Raw genomic sequence first — 18570 nt, forward strand, 5'->3', positions numbered from 1 at the left:
AAGGCCATATGGAACAGATTACACTCAATTCAAGAAACACTCAAAGAAGATATAATTGAGGGTTAATGTGAAACGCCTAATTCTTTGCAATATACTTTTTTTTTTTGAGTGAGGGGATTGAAAGCAGCATAATATATACTGACTTCAAATCCTCGTGTTTAGGATTTATGAATTGTAAAGTTCTGTGATCTTATCATAGACATCTTTCTTCATTATGTCGCTATCATACAAGGCCTTGTTCAAAGTTTGAATTAATTGGACAATTTCAGCTGGGTCTAAGTTCATTAGGATAGTAGACACAACTGTACCAACCGTAATTCTGTTTTCACTAATAAAAGTTTCATAGTACAAATTCATAAATGAACCCATCAAGAACTGACAGTCAACTCTATCAGTGATACCACCATGACCAGGGATCGAATCACCGAAGTCCTTTACTTGGAAGGTTCTTTTCAAACCTGATGCAAAAAATCCTCCAAATGGAGCAAATAAGGAGGCAAAGGTTGCCAAATTTAACGCATGTAAATATATTGGCTTAAGAGTTACAACTTCAATCCCAATTTTCTCGAAGATGATTGGTGGCAATCTGTAGTCTTGTGGAACAAAGACTGGATTCAATTCACAAGTGAGAGGAGTGAAAACGTTCGTTTTTATGTCTGTGACTGGACAAGTCATATAGTAGTAAGGTGTTAATAATCTGGTTAGCAAGACACTAGCAATTGCAGTGAAGAACCAGGCGCCAAGGAAACCTTCAAGGGTTTTTTTGGGCGAGATTTCAATTAGTTTGGTACGTCCAAATGTGATACCACACAAGTATGCAAAAATATCATTCACAATAACCAAACCACAAGGCAATAGGAACCAGATTAGTCCATTTATAACATTGTTGATGATCAAGTGTGCCTGGAAAACTACCAATAGCAAAACCATGTGGGTGATGCATAGAGAGGCGAATTGGAACTTGAGGTACCCCTTTCTCAAGCTACAAACGAACATAACGAATCCTAACACATAAAGACAGTAGCTGACAAACTTGTGGTTGGATGCAATGAAGTTTAAGGCCGAGTATTTCACAAAGGATTCATCGAAGAATTTGAAGAGAGACTTACCATCCAAGTAGTAGATAGTCGTAAATAAAAAGTACCAATTCAAAGTTCTAGTCAAAGGCAAGTTCTTTTCACGACCAGAGCGACCAGTGACAGCAATGCATTCTTTGAAAGTAGCGATTTGACATGCCAATATAAGTATAATACACCAGAAATGACCGGAGGCTAAAATGAAGAAAAACCCTGCAATCATAACAAAAGTCCATACTGTTCTAACAGCAAAGTTGTACAGCTTTGAATCCTTTTTGATTTCATTTTTACTGACAGCTTTCTCCTGTGCTTTCTCATTCTCCTGATGGCGATGATGAGTTTCATTCACCAATTCTGAATCTTTACGACTCTTCTGAGGTGAAGAAGCAGCGGACCCTGGATGGGTGCGGTGGCTCTTTTTCTTACCTGCCATATCTATTCAGCTTTCTTGGTGTAAAAGTTCTGAAATAATACAACGGTCCTCTTCCCTTGACTACTGATTGGATATATAATCTGCTATGCAAAGGTTAACAATGCTTTATGGCGATGGTTTTTATCTTTTACGTATGAGAATTCTCATGATCGATAATTTTCTTTGAGATTCAGATCATGTGACATGTGAAAAAGTAAGGGCTCACTAATCTAAGGCACTTACAGGCACATGCATGCATGAGTTACATATAGTGATACTATAATTCTTGTTACAAAAGCCCTTGTTTCTTCAATTCCTCGTATACTTGAGAACTCATAACATTGCCCTCGCTATCTTCCTCTTCCAAGGCCATAGCAGTTGCAGATAGTCCTGGTGTCGCAGATATCTTGTTAGATGAGTTCTTCGAGTTCATACTTTCCCATAGGGTTTTGGCTTCGGATATAGTCGAGATATCCTTGAATGCAGGGGAGGGTGTAATTCCTAGCGATCTTAAACCCTCTGTATGTTTTTTTTGCTGGAAGTGCTTTTCGAATTCTCTCCTACCGTGATAGATTTGGTTTCCGCAAATCTCACATGTGTATTTGACATCTAATCCTTGAACTTTGTATAGCCAACGGGGTATAGGGAAACCATCAGGTCCAAGAGGCAAAGAAAATGGGTTCGAAGGATCTACTTCTTTAGTCTGTTTTTTTTCATCGTCTGCTTCTTGATAAGCGGGCTTGTCTTCCTTTTCATCTGGACCGTATAACGAAGATTCATACTGCTCTTGTAACTTGTCCATTTCTTCACGAAGTTCTTCATCCGTGAATGCCAACTTTCTTTCGACAAAGGATAAGGTGTTTTGTAGCTCTTTACTAAAGAACTGCGAGTAAAAGTGGAATGTGAATTCTCCAAGCAGGTTTTTCCTGTTTTTTGACAAGATGTCCGCATAAGCTTTAGAATTTAGGTAATCATTTAGAGCGTTTTGATTATCAAACTCTTTATCCCCAACAACACAGAACAATTTTCCTTCTTCTGAGCTTTGAGGTACAGGAATACCGATTGAAATATACTTAGTGAAATCATCTTGTATCTTTTTGGATAAAATCTCCTTGTCTATTAACGGATAGGCTTTTGAGAAGAAAGATTTGTAATATTTCACAACATTCGTTATTAGAAGTCGGTATTCTTTAGTGTTTCTTTCTATAAGTGGATTGAACAAAAAATCATAGGTGGTGAAAGACTGTAGTAAATGAATAAACATAGTCATCGTATAATCTGCCTTTTTTATAATATTAAGCCAGCTTGAAAAGAGTCCCGAAAGTTCCAAATACATACCGAAGTATTCATTTCTATCAAAAGATTTTTGAACATCAATTATTTGACCAAATGAAGATAGTATATTCTTGGTGTTTCCAATGGAACTTGAAAACATTTGGTACTTCTTTTTAGTTTCCTCTAAAGACTGAGATTCTTGGGAGCTGTTGTTTATAATTTCTGACGTTATCTTCTCGAACTTTTCAAAAGTGAGATCATCATCTTTAAATTGGTCAACTAGAACAGGGTTGAGACTATCTTGCTGTAAACATTTTAATAATTTCCTGTATCTTCCTAGGAATAACGAAATTTCTAGTTCTTGTGCCTTCATTTGCTTACGTGACCTCTTGCTCTTCTTTGACTTGTATATCCTGTTTGAAGTTACGTCTGACTTTGGAACTTCAAGATGTGATTCTCCTAGAGTGCGTAATGTATCATTGAACTTGTAGAAGATCTCCGGGTTTCTTCGTAGCCTAGCTGAAATAGCATCTTCTATAATTTCTAACTCTTCTAATATACCTCGCTTCTGCTCAAAACATAGGTTAGGCATGTTGATATTAAAGTATCAGTTCGCAACGTATATATTAGTTCTAGGAAACAAATTCACTCTGGCAACACTTGTTGGCTCCTTCTTTAAACTAGCATATCAATGTTAGTAGTTCTTAACATTCTTTTTTAAATTCACTTTTTCTTGTACAATGTAAAAAGAATGAGCTTAAAGCTGGTGCACCTAGGATATACTGTCAAAAGTAAAAAAATTAGGTACCAAGAAAAGGGTTTTATTTGTTTTGGTAACGGATTGAACCTCTATGCTTCTAAATAATTATACAGTTGAGTTAAATTATGCTACGTGGATTAGAATTTTCTCTTTTTAGATGGACGAGCGTTCTTCTGTTTTTTCTTTTCTTTGATTTCTCTTAGCTTTCTAATTTCATCGACAGACTTCAACTCGGGCTTTACACCAGGACCATTGTAACCCTTAACTCTAACACCTCTTTCCAAAGCAGCCTCCACCTTTTTCTTTTGAATAGCATAATCATCCCTATGTTTGTCTGGTAGTTTTGGTGCTTTTTGCATTTTGTGCTTGAACTTACCTCTGACGGTACGTTCAGTCGAGGAACTTGTTGGGTCTGCAAGTAGGTTAGATGGTATAGTAGATTCTCTCGCACCAACCTTGAGTGGTGCAATTTTCCTTGCTTTTGACCATTCTTGGAACTTACCAGATCTGAAACTTGCAGGAATCTTTTGACCACTTTCTCCGATAATATACTTCTTGTTGTCCAACCCTTGAGTATTAACGTACTTCTTACGCTTTTTGTCCCATTTTACAGTTGCGGTTTGCTTATGAACTTGCACCTTATCATCACCTCCCAAATCGAAGGCCGCATTAGAGGCATCGTTTGTGAAACCGCTTGATATTTGCAACTGTTTATCTTGAATTTCATTTGCTGGCGCGAAATGAGACAAGTAGAAAGTTGGATCTCTGAAACTCTTCTTCTTTGCCTTCTTGTTGTTTTCTTGTTCTTGAAGAAGAGCATCTGCATCCTCGAATTCCTTTAAAACTTCATCAGAAACAGAGTAACCAACTTCGTTCTCTTCCCCCTTTAGAATTTCATCTTCAATACTATGTCTTAAACCTGCAATTCTTTCTTTCTCCAAAAGTTCTTGTCTTTCTTTAGCTCTTCTTTGAATTGGTGCAATTTGTTTCCTTCTCTTTTTCATTAGAAGGGACATCTCATCATCTTGATTACCAGCAAATTCAAAGACAGTCTCTTTCTTTGCTCTGTTTTGTAACTTAGCCAAGAATTCAAGCTTTTCCTTCTCAGCATTCTTACCAAAGTATAGATTTTGCTCATCCCACCCTGATCTCATAATCTCCTTTGATCTTTTGACAGACTCTGCAGATGCTGGTGTTCTAGTTCTAAAGTATAACTTTTCAGCCTTCATTGCTACACCTTTCATAGTTTTTAGGTCAAAGTCAGATTTGAGCATATTGTTATATAGTTCACCCATATTATCAAGCTCTTGACGTGGACAAGACCCAAGTACCATTCTAGTTGTGTAGGAAATCTTTGGGTTTGTGAAGTTGAAATTACCTTCAGACTCAGCCTTTTTCTTTAGCAATTGGCATGATGCCTCATACATTGGAGTGAGTAGAATCTTCTTACCTAAGAATAATTCAAGATCCAAAAGATAAGCCAATTCATTTTCAGATACGATGGAGAATGCCCAACCTCTATTACCAGCTCTTGCGGTTCTACCAACACGATGAACAAAAATTTTAGAAGATCCTGGTAAAGAGTAGTTAATGACATTAGCCAATAGCGGAATATCAACACCTCTAGCAGCCACATCTGTAACAACCAAGATTGAAGTTAGACCTGCTCTGAAATTATAGAGTTGTTGCTTACGGGCGTGTTGATTCAAAGTACCATAGATGTAAGAGACTAAGTAACCACAATTCTTCAAAAGAGTAGTCACGTATTCAACATGATGCCTTGTAGGAACAAAAACAATGGTAGCTTTTTCGGAGGGCATTTCGTTCGCACTAGGTAGTCGCCTCTTTAACTTCTTACTTTTCTTAGCTTTCTTTTTCTTTTCTGAGTCACTGTCGTCACTATCAGAATCAAGTTCGTTTTGTTGTCTGAGCTTCCTTATTTCTTCATCTGTTGCAACCGGAATTTTTATAGCCTCTTGTAATAGGTAGAGTAAACTGGCTTCTCTTTCGTCCTTCTTAATGGACACAAATAGCATTTCCAAGTTTTCTGAGATCTTTGTTTCAGCATCAAGTCTAACTAGTACAGGGTTAGTTAAACCAGCCTTTGCAAAATCAACCAATGAAGATGGCAACGTCGCAGAGAAGAGTAAAGTCTGCCTGTTAGTTGGGAAAGCGACAAGTAATTCGTTTAATTGCTCTTGGAAACCCATTTCAAACAATCTATCGGCTTCATCGAAAACAACGTATTCGACGGATTTCAAATCGAGATTCATTTCGACTTTCAAATGCAAAAATCTACCTGGAGTAGCAATAACAACATCTGGGTTACCCATCATCATACCAAACTGATCTTCTAAGGAGTCACCACCGGTAAGTAACACAGAACGTAAATCAGAGCCTTTGGAAAATTCTTTGAAAACCCTGTGGGTTTGGAGCGCTAGTTCTCTTGAGGGTGATAAAATAACTGCTCTTACACCAATCTTGGCCGAGTGCACCTTCAACTTTTCAATCATTGGTAATACAAATGCTGCTGTCTTACCAGAACCAGTACGTGCCATACCCACGATATCACGTTTCTGCAAAATTAGAGGAATAGTCTTTCTTTGAATTGGAGTGGGTTGTCTGAATCCCTTCTTTGAAATATTCACTAGAACTAGCTTAGATAGACCAAAACTGGCAAATGAACCCTTCTTATGTTTGGAAGCGGCCTCTGATGTAGTATTGAAATAATCGTTCATATCATCATCGGACTCGTCATCTTTCCCGCCTTCATTATCTGAAAGCTCGAGACTTGGGAACTTTTTATTAGCAGTTAAAGTAGAACTCTTTGCTGCTTGCTTGGATTTACCCTTATCCTTTCCTTTCTGATTCTTATGAGCATTCTCATTCTCATTCTCATCTTCATCACTTGAAAACTCAATGACATCTTGTATTGGACCTTCCTCTTGACTCTCATCCCCAGAAATATCATCTTCATCGCTGTCAACATTTAATGCGATATCACCTGCAATATCGTAAGCATCCTCATCATCAGAAGAGTTCACTTCCTCTAGAGTACGAGTTCTTTTCCTTGATACAACCATCTTCACTTATTTGTATATTCGTACAAACCTTATCTGCCTTGTTCTATTCTTTTTAAGATGCTGGAAAAAAGACAGCACAGTGGAGTATAGTAAACGAATACAGCAGATTATTTATCAGGATAAATATCAAATAGTGTTTGGAGTCTTATTGGTATATCGTTTTTGCTACTTCTTTCCTTTCAACTCATCTCATCGCATCTCATCGCATCTCATCGCATAATTTCGGATTCTTCAAATTTTTCATTCAGAAAAAGAAATAGATAAGTATTAAAGAGCAGAATAATATAGACTATAGTATATAATTAGAGAGTAATGGCACGTCCTGGCGAACTAAAGATATATTTGGGATTCAACTGGTATATTACAATGTTAAATGAGAAACCAAGCATTTGAATACCAGTGATATCTTGTGAAATAACTTGTATGTACATTGTGCGTATGCAGATATAAACATCTATTAGTTCTAGTAGTTTTTTTTTTTTCTTTCGAACTGCATGAAATATTAACAATAGTAGTAATATGTCAAATAAATCTATATGTAAGACCATGAGAAGTAAAGTCGATGCATTCAAAGTGCATATAAAGTGACTTTGGAAAGGTTAATTAATACTAAATCCAGTCTCTAAGGAGGATGATATAAACATTGAATCACAAAACTGATATAAAATTGCAATCTTCTGTAGTAATATGTCAAAAATCGGAAGGAAATTTGTGGAAATATGTAGGAACAGAACTGTTCCTGGATACAAGTTACAGAAGATGCCTTCAAAGTTCGATAATATAGTGGTGGGAATATCTGGCGGGGTTGATTCTTCATTATGTGCTGCTTTATTTGCAGGCTATCCTAACCTACATGGTGTTTATATGCAGAATTGGGGAAAAGATCAGTCCTTAACGAAGCCAGAAGAGGAACCGTGTTATGAAAGAGACTGGAAAGATGCCCAGAAAGTAGCTAAACATTTAAACATTCCTATCGACTTTGTTAATTTCGAGAAGGATTACTGGCTCAAAGTTTTTGAGCCTATGCTTGAGCAATACAATCTTGGATATACTCCCAACCCCGATGTTGGCTGCAATAAGTTTGTGAAATTTGGCAGTTTAATGGATCATCTCGACGAAAAGTTTGGGAAGGATAACTACTGGCTAGTAATGGGTCACTATGCTCGTGTTTTAGAGTACGAGAACTCTAAAGAAAAGGATAATAACCATTTACTACGAGCATTTTATGGAAAGAAGGATCAAAGCTATTACTTGTCTCAAGTTCCAGTTTCTGCGTTAAAGCAGATCATTTTACCCATCGGACATTTAACGAAACCAGAAGTGCGAGATATGGCATCTGAACTAAACTTACATACATCTACTAAGCCAGACTCCCAAGGAATATGCTTTGTGAATAACTCCCAGCATGGGAAATTCAAAAACTTCTTACAAGAGTATCTACCGTCAGAGCCAGGAAATATAGTCACTATAGATAGAGAAACTGGAGAAAAGAAGGTATGGGGCCAACATTCCGGATTGTGGTCTTATACAATTGGTCAAAAGATTGGGTTGTCGTTACCTCAGGGCGATCCTAGGTACCAAGGTGCTTGGTATGTTAGTGATAAACGTCGTGATACTGGCGAAATTGTCATTGTGAAAGGCAGAGATAATGAGGAACTTTACAGCGATAGTGTACACGTAAAGCATTTCAAGATATTATCGCAGGAAAATCTTTCAGATAGCCTGCTAAACGAGAGTATCAAGAATGGAACGTTGTACATGCAGTTTAGATCGCTACAAAAACCAGTTAAAGCAATCGCGTATCAGTGGGTCAACCATAACGAATTTTCGCTTAAACTAGCTTCCAAGGAAAGGGCGATGGCACCAGGCCAGTACTGCTGTCTATATGCTAATGACAGAGTTCTCGGTAGTGGCATCATTGATTCAGTCAATTAAAAAGCCTTGTAAATATATTATTACCTTGTATATATACTATATATCACCTTTTGTACATATCATCTAAAGAGAGCTATCACGTGATATCGCTCTACTAAAATTCCAAAAAAAAAATATTATCGAACAGCCACATACTTTATTATAAAGAGGATGAGGTAGAATAAAGGTTTTATTTAATTCACAACAATGACTACAACAAAACTTCACACGCTATATATTTATTTTCAAATGTTAGTAAAATATTTGTTATCATTAGTTTTTCCATTTCTATCAATTGATATTTAGAGTCGCGGAGGATTATACTCTTTGACTATACCTGCAAATAAAGATGGCTGTTCAATTTTCGAAAGAGCTTGCCGTTGCGACCCAAGCTGTGCGCAAAGCTTCATTGTTAACGAAAAGAGTTCAATCTGCAGTTATTTCTGATGAAAATTCTACTATAACAAAATCGGACAACAGTCCTGTTACGATTGGTGACTATTCAGCCCAGGCAGTCATCATAAATACAATAAAGGCTAACTTTCCTAATGACAATGTTGTTGGTGAAGAATCTAGTACTGGGTTGACTGACTCATTTGTCGATGAGATTTTGAATACGATTCGTGGAAATGATGAAGAGTACCCAAAGGTTTTTGGTGATATCGAACAAAATGGAGACGAAAAGGTTGATTTCATCAACAAAGATTTTCCCCTAAACTCGATCGACGAAGTTAAGAGAGTAATTGATTTTGGTAACTATGCTGGAGGAAACAAAGGAAGATTCTGGTGTTTGGACCCAATTGATGGTACCAAGGGATTTTTGAGAGGAGAACAATTTGCCGTTTGTTTGGCATTGGTCATTGATGGGAAAGTAGTGGTAGGAGTTATTGGATGCCCTAATTTAAAATTGTCCAACTTTGGAGCCGAAGATACCAGTGATAACTTACCGGCCGGCTATATTTTCAGAGCTGTCAGAGGCAATGGTGCAGAATATTCAGTAACAACTGAATCGAACTGGACGCCGATACATGTGAGATCTATAGAAGATACATCCGATTTAGTGTCTTTGGAAGGTGTTGAAAAGTCGCACTCTGCTCATGATGAACAAGCTATTATCAAAAACGAACTAGGCGTAACCAAGTCACAGCACCTTGACTCTCAGGTGAAGTATTGCGTTCTCGCCATGGGTCTAGGTGATCTATACCTCCGTTTGCCAATCAAAATGTCGTATTCCGAAAAGATTTGGGACCACGCTGCAGGAAATGTCATTGTTGAAGAAGCAGGCGGAATCCACACAGACGCACTCCAAAATGTCCCCCTTGACTTTGGTCAAGGCAGGACTCTAAAAACGAAGGGTATCATCGCCTCCTGCGGTCCACAAGCTCTACACACAAGAGTAGTCACCACATCAGCAAACATCCTCTCTAACAAATCTACATAATAGAACAGAACGCTTTTTTTATACTTCTAAGTACTTAGAGCATGATTCCCAAGGATTTCTCATGACGAGGAATTTAATCATATACAGCTGCTCACAGTTAGTTAATGTCTAATTGGGTTTATTCTTACTTCCAGCTCCAAAGCGATGAGCTTCCTATTCCAAATCACTAGCAGCGCACGAGTTTTAGGATCCAGTTTTTATGCTGAACCCTTGTCATTCGGAATATTTTCCCTCTCCGGACTAAACTCTCAGAAAGTTGTGTATAACGACGGAATCTGTCCATTTCTCAGTCTATTATACAAGAATTCAGAAAAAAAAAATAGGATTCAGATTTGAAGAAAGAGAGAAGAAGCGAAGACTTGTTCTTTTACTCTATGTATTAGCAAGTGAATATTGTACCGTTAGTTATAAAACTAGCATTCAGCGATATTCGAGAGAGTACTGGCACGTTAAAAAGGTACAAGATCAAAATCGGGCTTCTTTGGGAGTAACGGCGTTAATATCGTTGTAAGAAGAAGGTTTAGAAACCCGGTTTAAAAGAGAAAGAGTATAGCATCAGCTACACTGGAAGGACATTATTTTGCAACTGCTAAGACGGTTTCAGAAGTTGTTTGGAAGCGTGTTATCGAGCAGAGCCTAGGCTGGCCAGTGTGCTCTGTTCATTTTATATTAGTGTGATTCGTTTGAATTCAGTTGTCTAATAGGATATCGCACAAACGATGAACGTGTCGCTTAGTTGTGATAACAGCTCATTAAGTCCTGGTACGCTGGAGCATACAAGAATTATGCGTTATAGTCACTTGAATACTACTACAGTGAATCAAGTATTGGGTCTTCCGGGACTCTTTTCTACATTTACGAAGCATGAGTTGCGGAAACTTCGAATTATCGCCATTTCTGCTTCTGTATCTTCCATAGTTGCATGCATAGTGGGTTTATATCTGCTTGGATCGATAGATAGGCGACGGAAGGTGTTCAGACATCATTTAATTCTCTTTTTGTTAATTTGTGATTTTCTAAAGGCTATTGTGCTATTAATATACCCCGTGGTGATACTTCGTGATAACAAGGTATATGGAAAGCCTGGTTTCTATAATACGGTAGGATGGCTTACTGCATATGCCACAGAGGGAGCAGATATTGCCATTTTCATTTTTGCCATTCATTTTGCCATATTGATATTTAAACCGAACTGGAAATGGAAGAACCCTAACACCGGAAACGTGGAAGGTGGCTTTTACAGATGGAGGCGGTTCATGTATCCTTTAACAGCATTAACACCTACTGTATTGGCAAGTCTAGCATTTATCAACTTTGAAGATTACAACGAAACAGTCATAAGAGAGGATTCCAATGTAATACTTGATAATAATAATTACCACTTTTCCTTTCAGGCGAAGATGGGAGGATATAAACCTTTGAGCGCCTGGTGCTACCTTCCCCCAGTGCCAGTATGGTATAAATTAGTTTTAAGTTGGGGACCACGATACTTCATTTTCCTGACAATTTGCACACTTTACATTAGCATCTACACATTCGTTACAAGACAAAGCAGAAAGATCAAAGCAGAACTAAGAGAATTTCAGCACTCTAATCAAAAACCTCTCCTTCGAAAGGCCTCGTTAAAAGGACCTCTGAATTTAATCACACGTTTTTCAATAGCAACAATTCGTTTTCTGAGGAAGATAGCTGCAGCTATTGCAGGCTTTTTCTTCCTACAAATATACGACGATAACGAAAGTCACGAAGAGGAGTTAGATAGGGAACAAAGTGCATCGCGTGCTGGCACGCCAGGTCTAACTACTAAAAATGACCTGAAGGATGTCTTCTCTAATAAATTTACATATGTTCCGGACGATGTTGACATAGAGGACGGTTATAATGGTGATAACAATAATGGTTTGCATATCTTTAATTACCCACGTCAATCAGAAACCAAAAAAGCAACAATAGATAACAGTGGAATAGCTCAGCCTTTACCTGCACATATTTCTTCATCATCCAAAAATATTTTATCTCCCGAATCTCTTTCTAACCAGGTACCAAATCTTTCAAACAAATCAGTCAAAACGCCTATCAATTGGGATTTATCCGAGCCTGGTCCAAAGGATCCGAGTGGAATGGAAACTAGCACCTTTGACATGGACCCTGAAAAGTTAGAGCACGTACCTGAACATGAAGTAACTGGTGTGAAACATAAATTTCAAACACAGACCTATATTCAGTTTAAGAATAGAAGGGACCAAATAAAAAGACAACTGAAATCAATTTTTATATATCCGGTCGCATATCTATTACTTTGGGTTTTTCCTTTTGCTGTCGATTGTTCTCAATATAGATACGAAATTTATCATGGCCCTATTGTCTGGTTGGCGTACATTGCAACTTTTATGCAACCCTTGAACGGGGTGGTTGATGTTGCCGTGTTTATGTTCAGAGAAATGCCTTGGAGGTACTCCTGGGCTTGCATCCAATCAAAGGAACTTATAAATACGTACAGACTCAAAGGAGAACTTGGCGAGACAGTTATCACTGAGTTGGCCAGCAGCGAGTTAGGTAGGCGCGGATGGTATTATCGTGGCAGATGGTTGAGGGAAGAATGTTGGAAGCATAAGCCTCAAGTATGGAAACGAGCATGTTGGTACGTATTTCGGTTCGTGAAAGGCTTGGGGAAGCTTGACTTTGATTATGAAGATCATTGTTTAGACAGAGATTTTTGGAACGAATATTATGGGACTCACCCAGATAAGAATTTCTCTATTTCTACTACTAATAAGCCCATTACTGATTTAAAACATAACTCTTCGTCTTCTTCTGGTAGTACAGATTGTGAGTATGATCCATACTTCAAAAAGGTGAAGATTCCAATTTTATGGAGAATATTTCATTTTCTCCCTCTTCAAGAAGGTATTGATCTCGATGAACTTGACCGTTACTTGAGAACCAAAGACCAACTTGATGACTTTGTAATTCCAGGCTTAGAAAATGCAATGAATCTGGGTAAAGCAAACGATAACCAAATTTTCAAACCTAACTATTCTCTTACAAACAACGCGTCACTGAATGGTTCTCAAAATGATAAACCTTCCAGCAAACGGTCTTCAATCACTGCTTTTCATTACAGTAAATCTTTGGATCTTTCTAGTATAAAAAACATGGATTTCTCGGATGTCACAAATAGGTCGAACCTACCAGGTATTGGTCCTGGTGTAGAAAGAACCAACTTAAATTCAACGTCATCATCGCGCGAGCAGGAGCTTGACTTGCTCTCCTTCTTGAAGGACTAATTTTGGGACCAAAAAATACCCGTTATAATAATACACTTTAAAATAGTACCGAAAACATCCATACATACATCTAATATTTAATGACAATTTACCCCATTTTAATATATTTCAATAACTATAATATCTTTTTACAAAAAATTAAAGTTTATGCTATTTCTTCCTCATCTTTCTACGCTTCGACAATGTCAAACCTTGAATCCTTATGCTTCATATATTTGTTTTTTTTTTTTTCTTTATGGGAAGCAGGGCATCAATAACATCACGTATTTTGTAAGAAACACATGAAATTAGAGGTAAAACACGAATGGCTTTAGTCCGGTAAGTTACACCAAAAACAAATCCTTTACCGTGATAGTTTTACGCGATCTATAGTACTTAAAAGAATGAGTGATCCGATAAGAGTGTTTGCGAGCTCTTTTAATTGTGCGAAAGCATTTCCAGTTCAAGATATCGAAGCACAAAAGTCGTTGATCGAACAGTTAATACCACATATATCCCATCACGATGTATACATTTTAGGATTTCAGGAATTGGTTTCAATCTGGGAAGGATCTTTTCCCAATGTATGCTTACAATACTTAAGAGGGGTATCAAAAGTAGTTTTGGAAAGGATAAATACAGATGAATCGGTATTCAAGTGTGTTGATGTTAACTGTCTAGGAGGAATGGGCATCATGGTGTTCTGCAGAAACGAATATGAGTTAAGTAACGTTACGAAAGGAAATGTTCGATGTGGGGCATTTTATTCAAGTTTGAAAGGTGCTACTGCCACTAAATTTACTATAAAACGTTCTGGTGTAGTTGATACGATTACCTGTTTATCTTCTCACTTGGCAGCAAATGAAGGCTTGATAAATTTGGAGAAGCGTATCCAGGATTACCATGCTATAATGCAATCCTTACGAGAACAGTTTGGTGATATAGACAGCACCAATTTTATATTTATTGGTGATCTAAACTTTAGATTGAACAAACGCTTTGGTGATATCAATTATATGGATCCAGACATTATTTCACAATTACTAGAAGAATGCGATGAATTGAAAGACGTTATAAAAACAGGAAGAGCCTTTGAGAATTTCAAGGAAGCAGAAATTCTCTTCCCTCCAACATTCAAATACAATGTCGCGGACAGCAAGGCTCTCCCACCTATCGATCCATTAACGTACAATTTTAAGCGTCAACCTTCTTGGTGTGACAGAATACTCTATTCTAACAACGAGAAGGCAACAACATCTTTATACAAAGCCATTCCAAGAACCCCAGAATTCCACTTTACCGATCATCAACCAGTTATTTTATCAATAGAATTACCGCATATCGAAGCGGTATCAGACTTTGAGGCTGAGGAAATTACTGATACAGGTGAAGAAACTAACGAATTAGAAAAGTTGTTACCGACGTCATCAGTCAGTTCCCTTTCTCTTAGTTGTGGCAGAATAGTGGATTATATTATGGGATATTCCGGTTGGTTATATTGTAAGCACCCTAAGTGGTTACTAGTTATCATAACTCTCTTCTCCATCTACTGGTTAGCATGAAGAGACCTCCATACATAACTTTCTTATTTACCTTCAGTTTTTTGTATTAGTATTGTATTTCTTTAAATCTTTTTAACTTCACAAATAAGTTTCACCATTAATTGATTATTGGTAGAAGAACTGAGACACAAGAAGTATTTCAGGAGGCTAGTACGGATTGACGGCAAACCTTTTGCCAGTATATGAAAATAATTAGTCCTAGAAATTTAAAGGCAGCTTCAAATACGGCGCAAAATATGGCAACTCCCATCATCAATGAGATGGATTTGGCAAAGAAACGACCAGTAAATCCCGTATCATTGGAAGAGAACAAGAAGAGCAAAAAGAATATCAAAGGAATTGGCAAAATGCGTGATAGTCAAGGTTTTCAATTGAAAATTCAGGATGTGAACCACTCTAGAAAGAAGCAAATGGATCCGGATTATGAAGTAGAGATCGAAGGTCCTTTGAGGAAAATAAAGCCATACTTCTTTACTTACAAAACGTTCTGTAAAGAAAGATGGAGGGATCGCAAGCTCATAGACATCTTTATAGATGAGTTCAGAGATCGTTCACCGGAGTATTACAGAAAGACAATAGCTGCTGGAAAGGTCTACCTTAATGAAAATGTAGCTAACCTTGATAGTATCGTTCGTAATGGGGATCTCATTGTGCATGAGATTCACAGACATGAACCTCCAGTGACATCAAGACCAGTAAAGACCGTGTTTGAAGATGATGATTTGCTCGTTATAGACAAGCCAAGCGGTATCCCCGTGCACCCAACTGGGAGATACCGGTTCAACACTATTACAAAATTATTGGAAAAGGAAAGAGGATATTCAGTTCATCCTTGCAATAGGCTCGATCGTTTAACCAGCGGATTGATGTTTTTGGCAAAGAATCCAAAGGGTGCAGATAAAATGGCAGATCAAATGAAAGCAAGAGAAGTTAGTAAAGAATATGTGGCTCGTGTTGTAGGGGAGTTTCCGATCGGAAAGATAATTGTAGATAAACCACTTAGAACAGTAGATCCTAAAGTTGGTCTCAACGTAACCTGTTCTATAGATGAAGAAGGTGCTAAGGAGGCCCGTACTAGCTTTGAAAGGATTAGCTACGATGGTAAGACGAGTATTGTTAGATGCAAACCCTTAACCGGAAGAACGCACCAAATTAGAGTCCATCTTCAATCTTTAGGCCATCCGATTGCAAATGACCCAATATACTCAAATCCTAATATCTGGGGACCAGAACTGGGAAAAAGCTACACTGGAGACTATTCAGAGATCATTGACAAATTAGACAAAGTCGGAAAAACAGAATCTGCAGAGAGCTGGCTACACCCGGACTCCCAAGGTGAAGTGTTGCTCAACAAACAGTGTGATATATGTGATACAGAATTGTACACGGATCCAGGTCCTAATGATTTGGATTTATGGTTACATGCCTATAGATACGAATCTACAGAAATTGATGAAAATGGAAATAAATTATGGAGTTACAGAACTGATTTTCCTGACTGGGCCATAGAACCACATCGCATGTACATGGAGAAAGCTTTGGAAGAGGCAAAGAAATGTGGGGAAACGAAAACAGCTTTCAATGTTGGTGCCCTTTTAGTAAATGGAACAGAGATCCTCTCCTCTGGATATTCAAGGGAGCTACCAGGTAACACACATGCCGAGCAATGTGCATTGGATAAATATTCCGCTCAACATGACAATGCTCCTCTTCCGCAAGGGACAGTTATCTACACCACAATGGAACCGTGCTCCTTAAGATTGAGCGGAAACTTACCTTGTGTGGATAGAATTATCGATACCAACAGCGCCATTAAAACTGTTTTTGTTGGGGTAATGGAGCCAGATATCTTTGTCAAGAATAACACCAGCTATCAAAAGTTGGCCCAACATGGAATTGACTATATTCTCATTCCTGGATATGAGAAAGAAATTCTTGAAGTCGCATGTAAGGGCCATGACCAGTGAATATACTTTTCATGCCTTTCGTTGTACGTACTATATATAGTTTATAAATTATCAAGAATAAATGTATTCTCTGTTAGATATTTAAAATATAACAGAGTTCACTCTTACAAACCACATCATCTGAGCTGCACTTCGGCTAGAGCTTTAGGTATGAGTGTGTATCTCCACAATCCACAATACTAAATGATCTACATTACTTGGGTCCCATTACCCGGATATAAAGAAAACAAGTGAAAAGATTGTCGAGCCTTTCGGTTCGCCGTTAAGAATATCGAAAGCATTCTCTCAATACTGTCATTACAAGAGATGGGACTAGAATTTGAAGATAATTTTAAAAGGTGCTTCACACCGATCTGTGGTTCAAACACATTCAGTAATTTGGGTACAAATAATGGAGGAAACATCTGAAAAATGGGATGATTCAAAGAAACATTTATCGAGCTATACTTATTCACAAATACTAAAGTTGGAACACTCAGTAACGGATTTGTTGAAACAAATACGTATCATAACCGAACTATCTCCTAATATCAAGCAGTATGAACAGGCTTTAGATAAGCTATCTTCCATGCCTATGGACATGGTGCCATCCTTTGACAGATACAACCTGAAGTTGGCTGCAGAATTGAAGTCGTTACATGAGCTAGGGAAGCTATCTCTCATCGACAATATTATGAAATACAGCGAGAAATTCAAGAGTGGGGTTGCTACTCCAGTACTTCCAGAGCTCCAAGGAGCCAACTTGAACGATTTATCCTCAAAATTCAGCACCTCCATGGATATTAAGCCTAGCGACGGGGCGAAAATCGATGATGATGAGGACCTAGACGAAGATGGCGAGGATGGGTATGAAGTAATTGATGATTCAGCTACTGGAGAAAAGAAAAAAGATGCTTGGCCACCAAAGCTACCGAAGATTAAAAACCCTGCCATCAGGGCTCGTGTTTTTATCCATAAGTCAATGATCAATGACAAACTTTATCTTTCCGAGCGTGATATGATCAAGTCTCATAATGAAAGATTAGAGTTCTTAGGTGACTCCATCTTGAACACAACAATGACAACCATAATCTATAACAAATTCCCAGACTTTGATGAAGGTCAACTCTCACAGCTTAGAATGAGGTTAATTAATAACGAATTATTAAAGAAGTGGTCGTTTCTTTATAAATTTCCAGATCAGTTGAAGACTCACAATGTTAAACCTGAAGATAATAAAGATGGAAAGCAAAAACTTTACGCAGATGTATTTGAAGCATATATTGGTGGTTTAGTTGAGGATGATGGGAAAAAGAACCTACCAAAGATTAGAAAGTGGTTAGCTAAGTTGGCCGAACCTGTTATTTCCAAAGGACTACATTCTGATATCACCTTGGAAGACACCAAAGAAGTGGACGTTAATGCAAAAAAGACATTATATTCTTTAATTGGATACGCAGCCTTGAATCTACACTACTATCCTGTCAAAAAACCAAGTTCTTCAGATCCTAATGCTACTGTAGAATGTAGAATAGCTGATGGAAAGGTTTTAGGTGTTGGTGTAGGAAAGAATATCAAGATCGCAGGTATGAGGGCGGCGGAAAATGTTTTGAAAAACAAAGAGTTAATAGAAAAGTACGTTGCCATTAGAGCAAGTCTTCCTAAGACTCAATCCGTTATTAAACCAAACTCTGAAAACTCTAAAAAGAGGAAGAACAATGAAGATCACTCTCATAGAGGAAAGATAACTCTATTAGATAATGGAACATTTGCTTTGAATGGATCTTCAGAGGGACAGGATTTATAGTTATTAATTACATATCTAACTATATATC

At 37.7% G+C, this 18570-nt stretch overlaps 9 protein-coding genes across 9 annotated transcripts; 6 read left to right on the plus strand and 3 right to left on the minus strand.

The window, feature by feature from the left end:
• Positions 1-165: 165 nt before the first annotated feature.
• CDS1 (phosphatidate cytidylyltransferase) lies at positions 166-1509 on the minus strand (the record flags this gene model as incomplete). Its single annotated transcript, XM_022820936.1, has 1 exon — positions 166-1509. The coding sequence occupies one exon, from the start codon at positions 1507-1509 to the stop codon at positions 166-168; it is 1344 nt and encodes a 447-aa protein (XP_022677349.1).
• A 268-nt stretch (positions 1510-1777) lies between these two features.
• PRP9 (SF3a splicing factor complex subunit PRP9) lies at positions 1778-3355 on the minus strand (the record flags this gene model as incomplete). The annotated part of the gene is made up of 1 exon (XM_022820937.1): positions 1778-3355. One exon carries the CDS (start codon positions 3353-3355, stop codon positions 1778-1780), a length of 1578 nt encoding a protein of 525 aa, XP_022677350.1.
• Positions 3356-3660: 305 nt separating this feature from the next.
• On the minus strand, positions 3661-6606 carry DBP10 (ATP-dependent RNA helicase DBP10; the record flags this gene model as incomplete). Its single annotated transcript, XM_022820938.1, has 1 exon — positions 3661-6606. The coding sequence occupies one exon, from the start codon at positions 6604-6606 to the stop codon at positions 3661-3663; it is 2946 nt and encodes a 981-aa protein (XP_022677351.1).
• Positions 6607-7293: 687 nt separating this feature from the next.
• SLM3 (tRNA-5-taurinomethyluridine 2-sulfurtransferase) lies at positions 7294-8541 on the plus strand (the record flags this gene model as incomplete). Its single annotated transcript, XM_022820939.1, has 1 exon — positions 7294-8541. One exon carries the CDS (start codon positions 7294-7296, stop codon positions 8539-8541), a length of 1248 nt encoding a protein of 415 aa, XP_022677352.1.
• A 328-nt stretch (positions 8542-8869) lies between these two features.
• MET22 (3'(2'),5'-bisphosphate nucleotidase) lies at positions 8870-9961 on the plus strand (the record flags this gene model as incomplete). Its single annotated transcript, XM_022820941.1, has 1 exon — positions 8870-9961. The coding sequence occupies one exon, from the start codon at positions 8870-8872 to the stop codon at positions 9959-9961; it is 1092 nt and encodes a 363-aa protein (XP_022677353.1).
• Positions 9962-10680: 719 nt separating this feature from the next.
• On the plus strand, positions 10681-13248 carry GPR1 (Gpr1p; the record flags this gene model as incomplete). Its single annotated transcript, XM_022820942.1, has 1 exon — positions 10681-13248. The coding sequence occupies one exon, from the start codon at positions 10681-10683 to the stop codon at positions 13246-13248; it is 2568 nt and encodes an 855-aa protein (XP_022677354.1).
• A 383-nt stretch (positions 13249-13631) lies between these two features.
• On the plus strand, positions 13632-14789 carry INP54 (phosphoinositide 5-phosphatase INP54; the record flags this gene model as incomplete). The annotated part of the gene is made up of 1 exon (XM_022820943.1): positions 13632-14789. The coding sequence occupies one exon, from the start codon at positions 13632-13634 to the stop codon at positions 14787-14789; it is 1158 nt and encodes a 385-aa protein (XP_022677355.1).
• A 182-nt stretch (positions 14790-14971) lies between these two features.
• On the plus strand, positions 14972-16756 carry RIB2 (bifunctional protein RIB2; the record flags this gene model as incomplete). Its single annotated transcript, XM_022820944.1, has 1 exon — positions 14972-16756. The coding sequence occupies one exon, from the start codon at positions 14972-14974 to the stop codon at positions 16754-16756; it is 1785 nt and encodes a 594-aa protein (XP_022677356.1).
• A 391-nt stretch (positions 16757-17147) lies between these two features.
• Positions 17148-18542, plus strand: RNT1 (ribonuclease III; the record flags this gene model as incomplete). The annotated part of the gene is made up of 1 exon (XM_022820945.1): positions 17148-18542. The coding sequence occupies one exon, from the start codon at positions 17148-17150 to the stop codon at positions 18540-18542; it is 1395 nt and encodes a 464-aa protein (XP_022677357.1).
• Between the last annotated feature and the right edge of the window lie 28 nt (positions 18543-18570).

This window comes from Kluyveromyces marxianus, chromosome 6 (genome assembly GCF_001417885.1).
Source record: "Kluyveromyces marxianus DMKU3-1042 DNA, complete genome, chromosome 6".
Classification (NCBI taxonomy): Eukaryota; Fungi; Ascomycota; class Saccharomycetes; order Saccharomycetales; family Saccharomycetaceae; genus Kluyveromyces; species Kluyveromyces marxianus.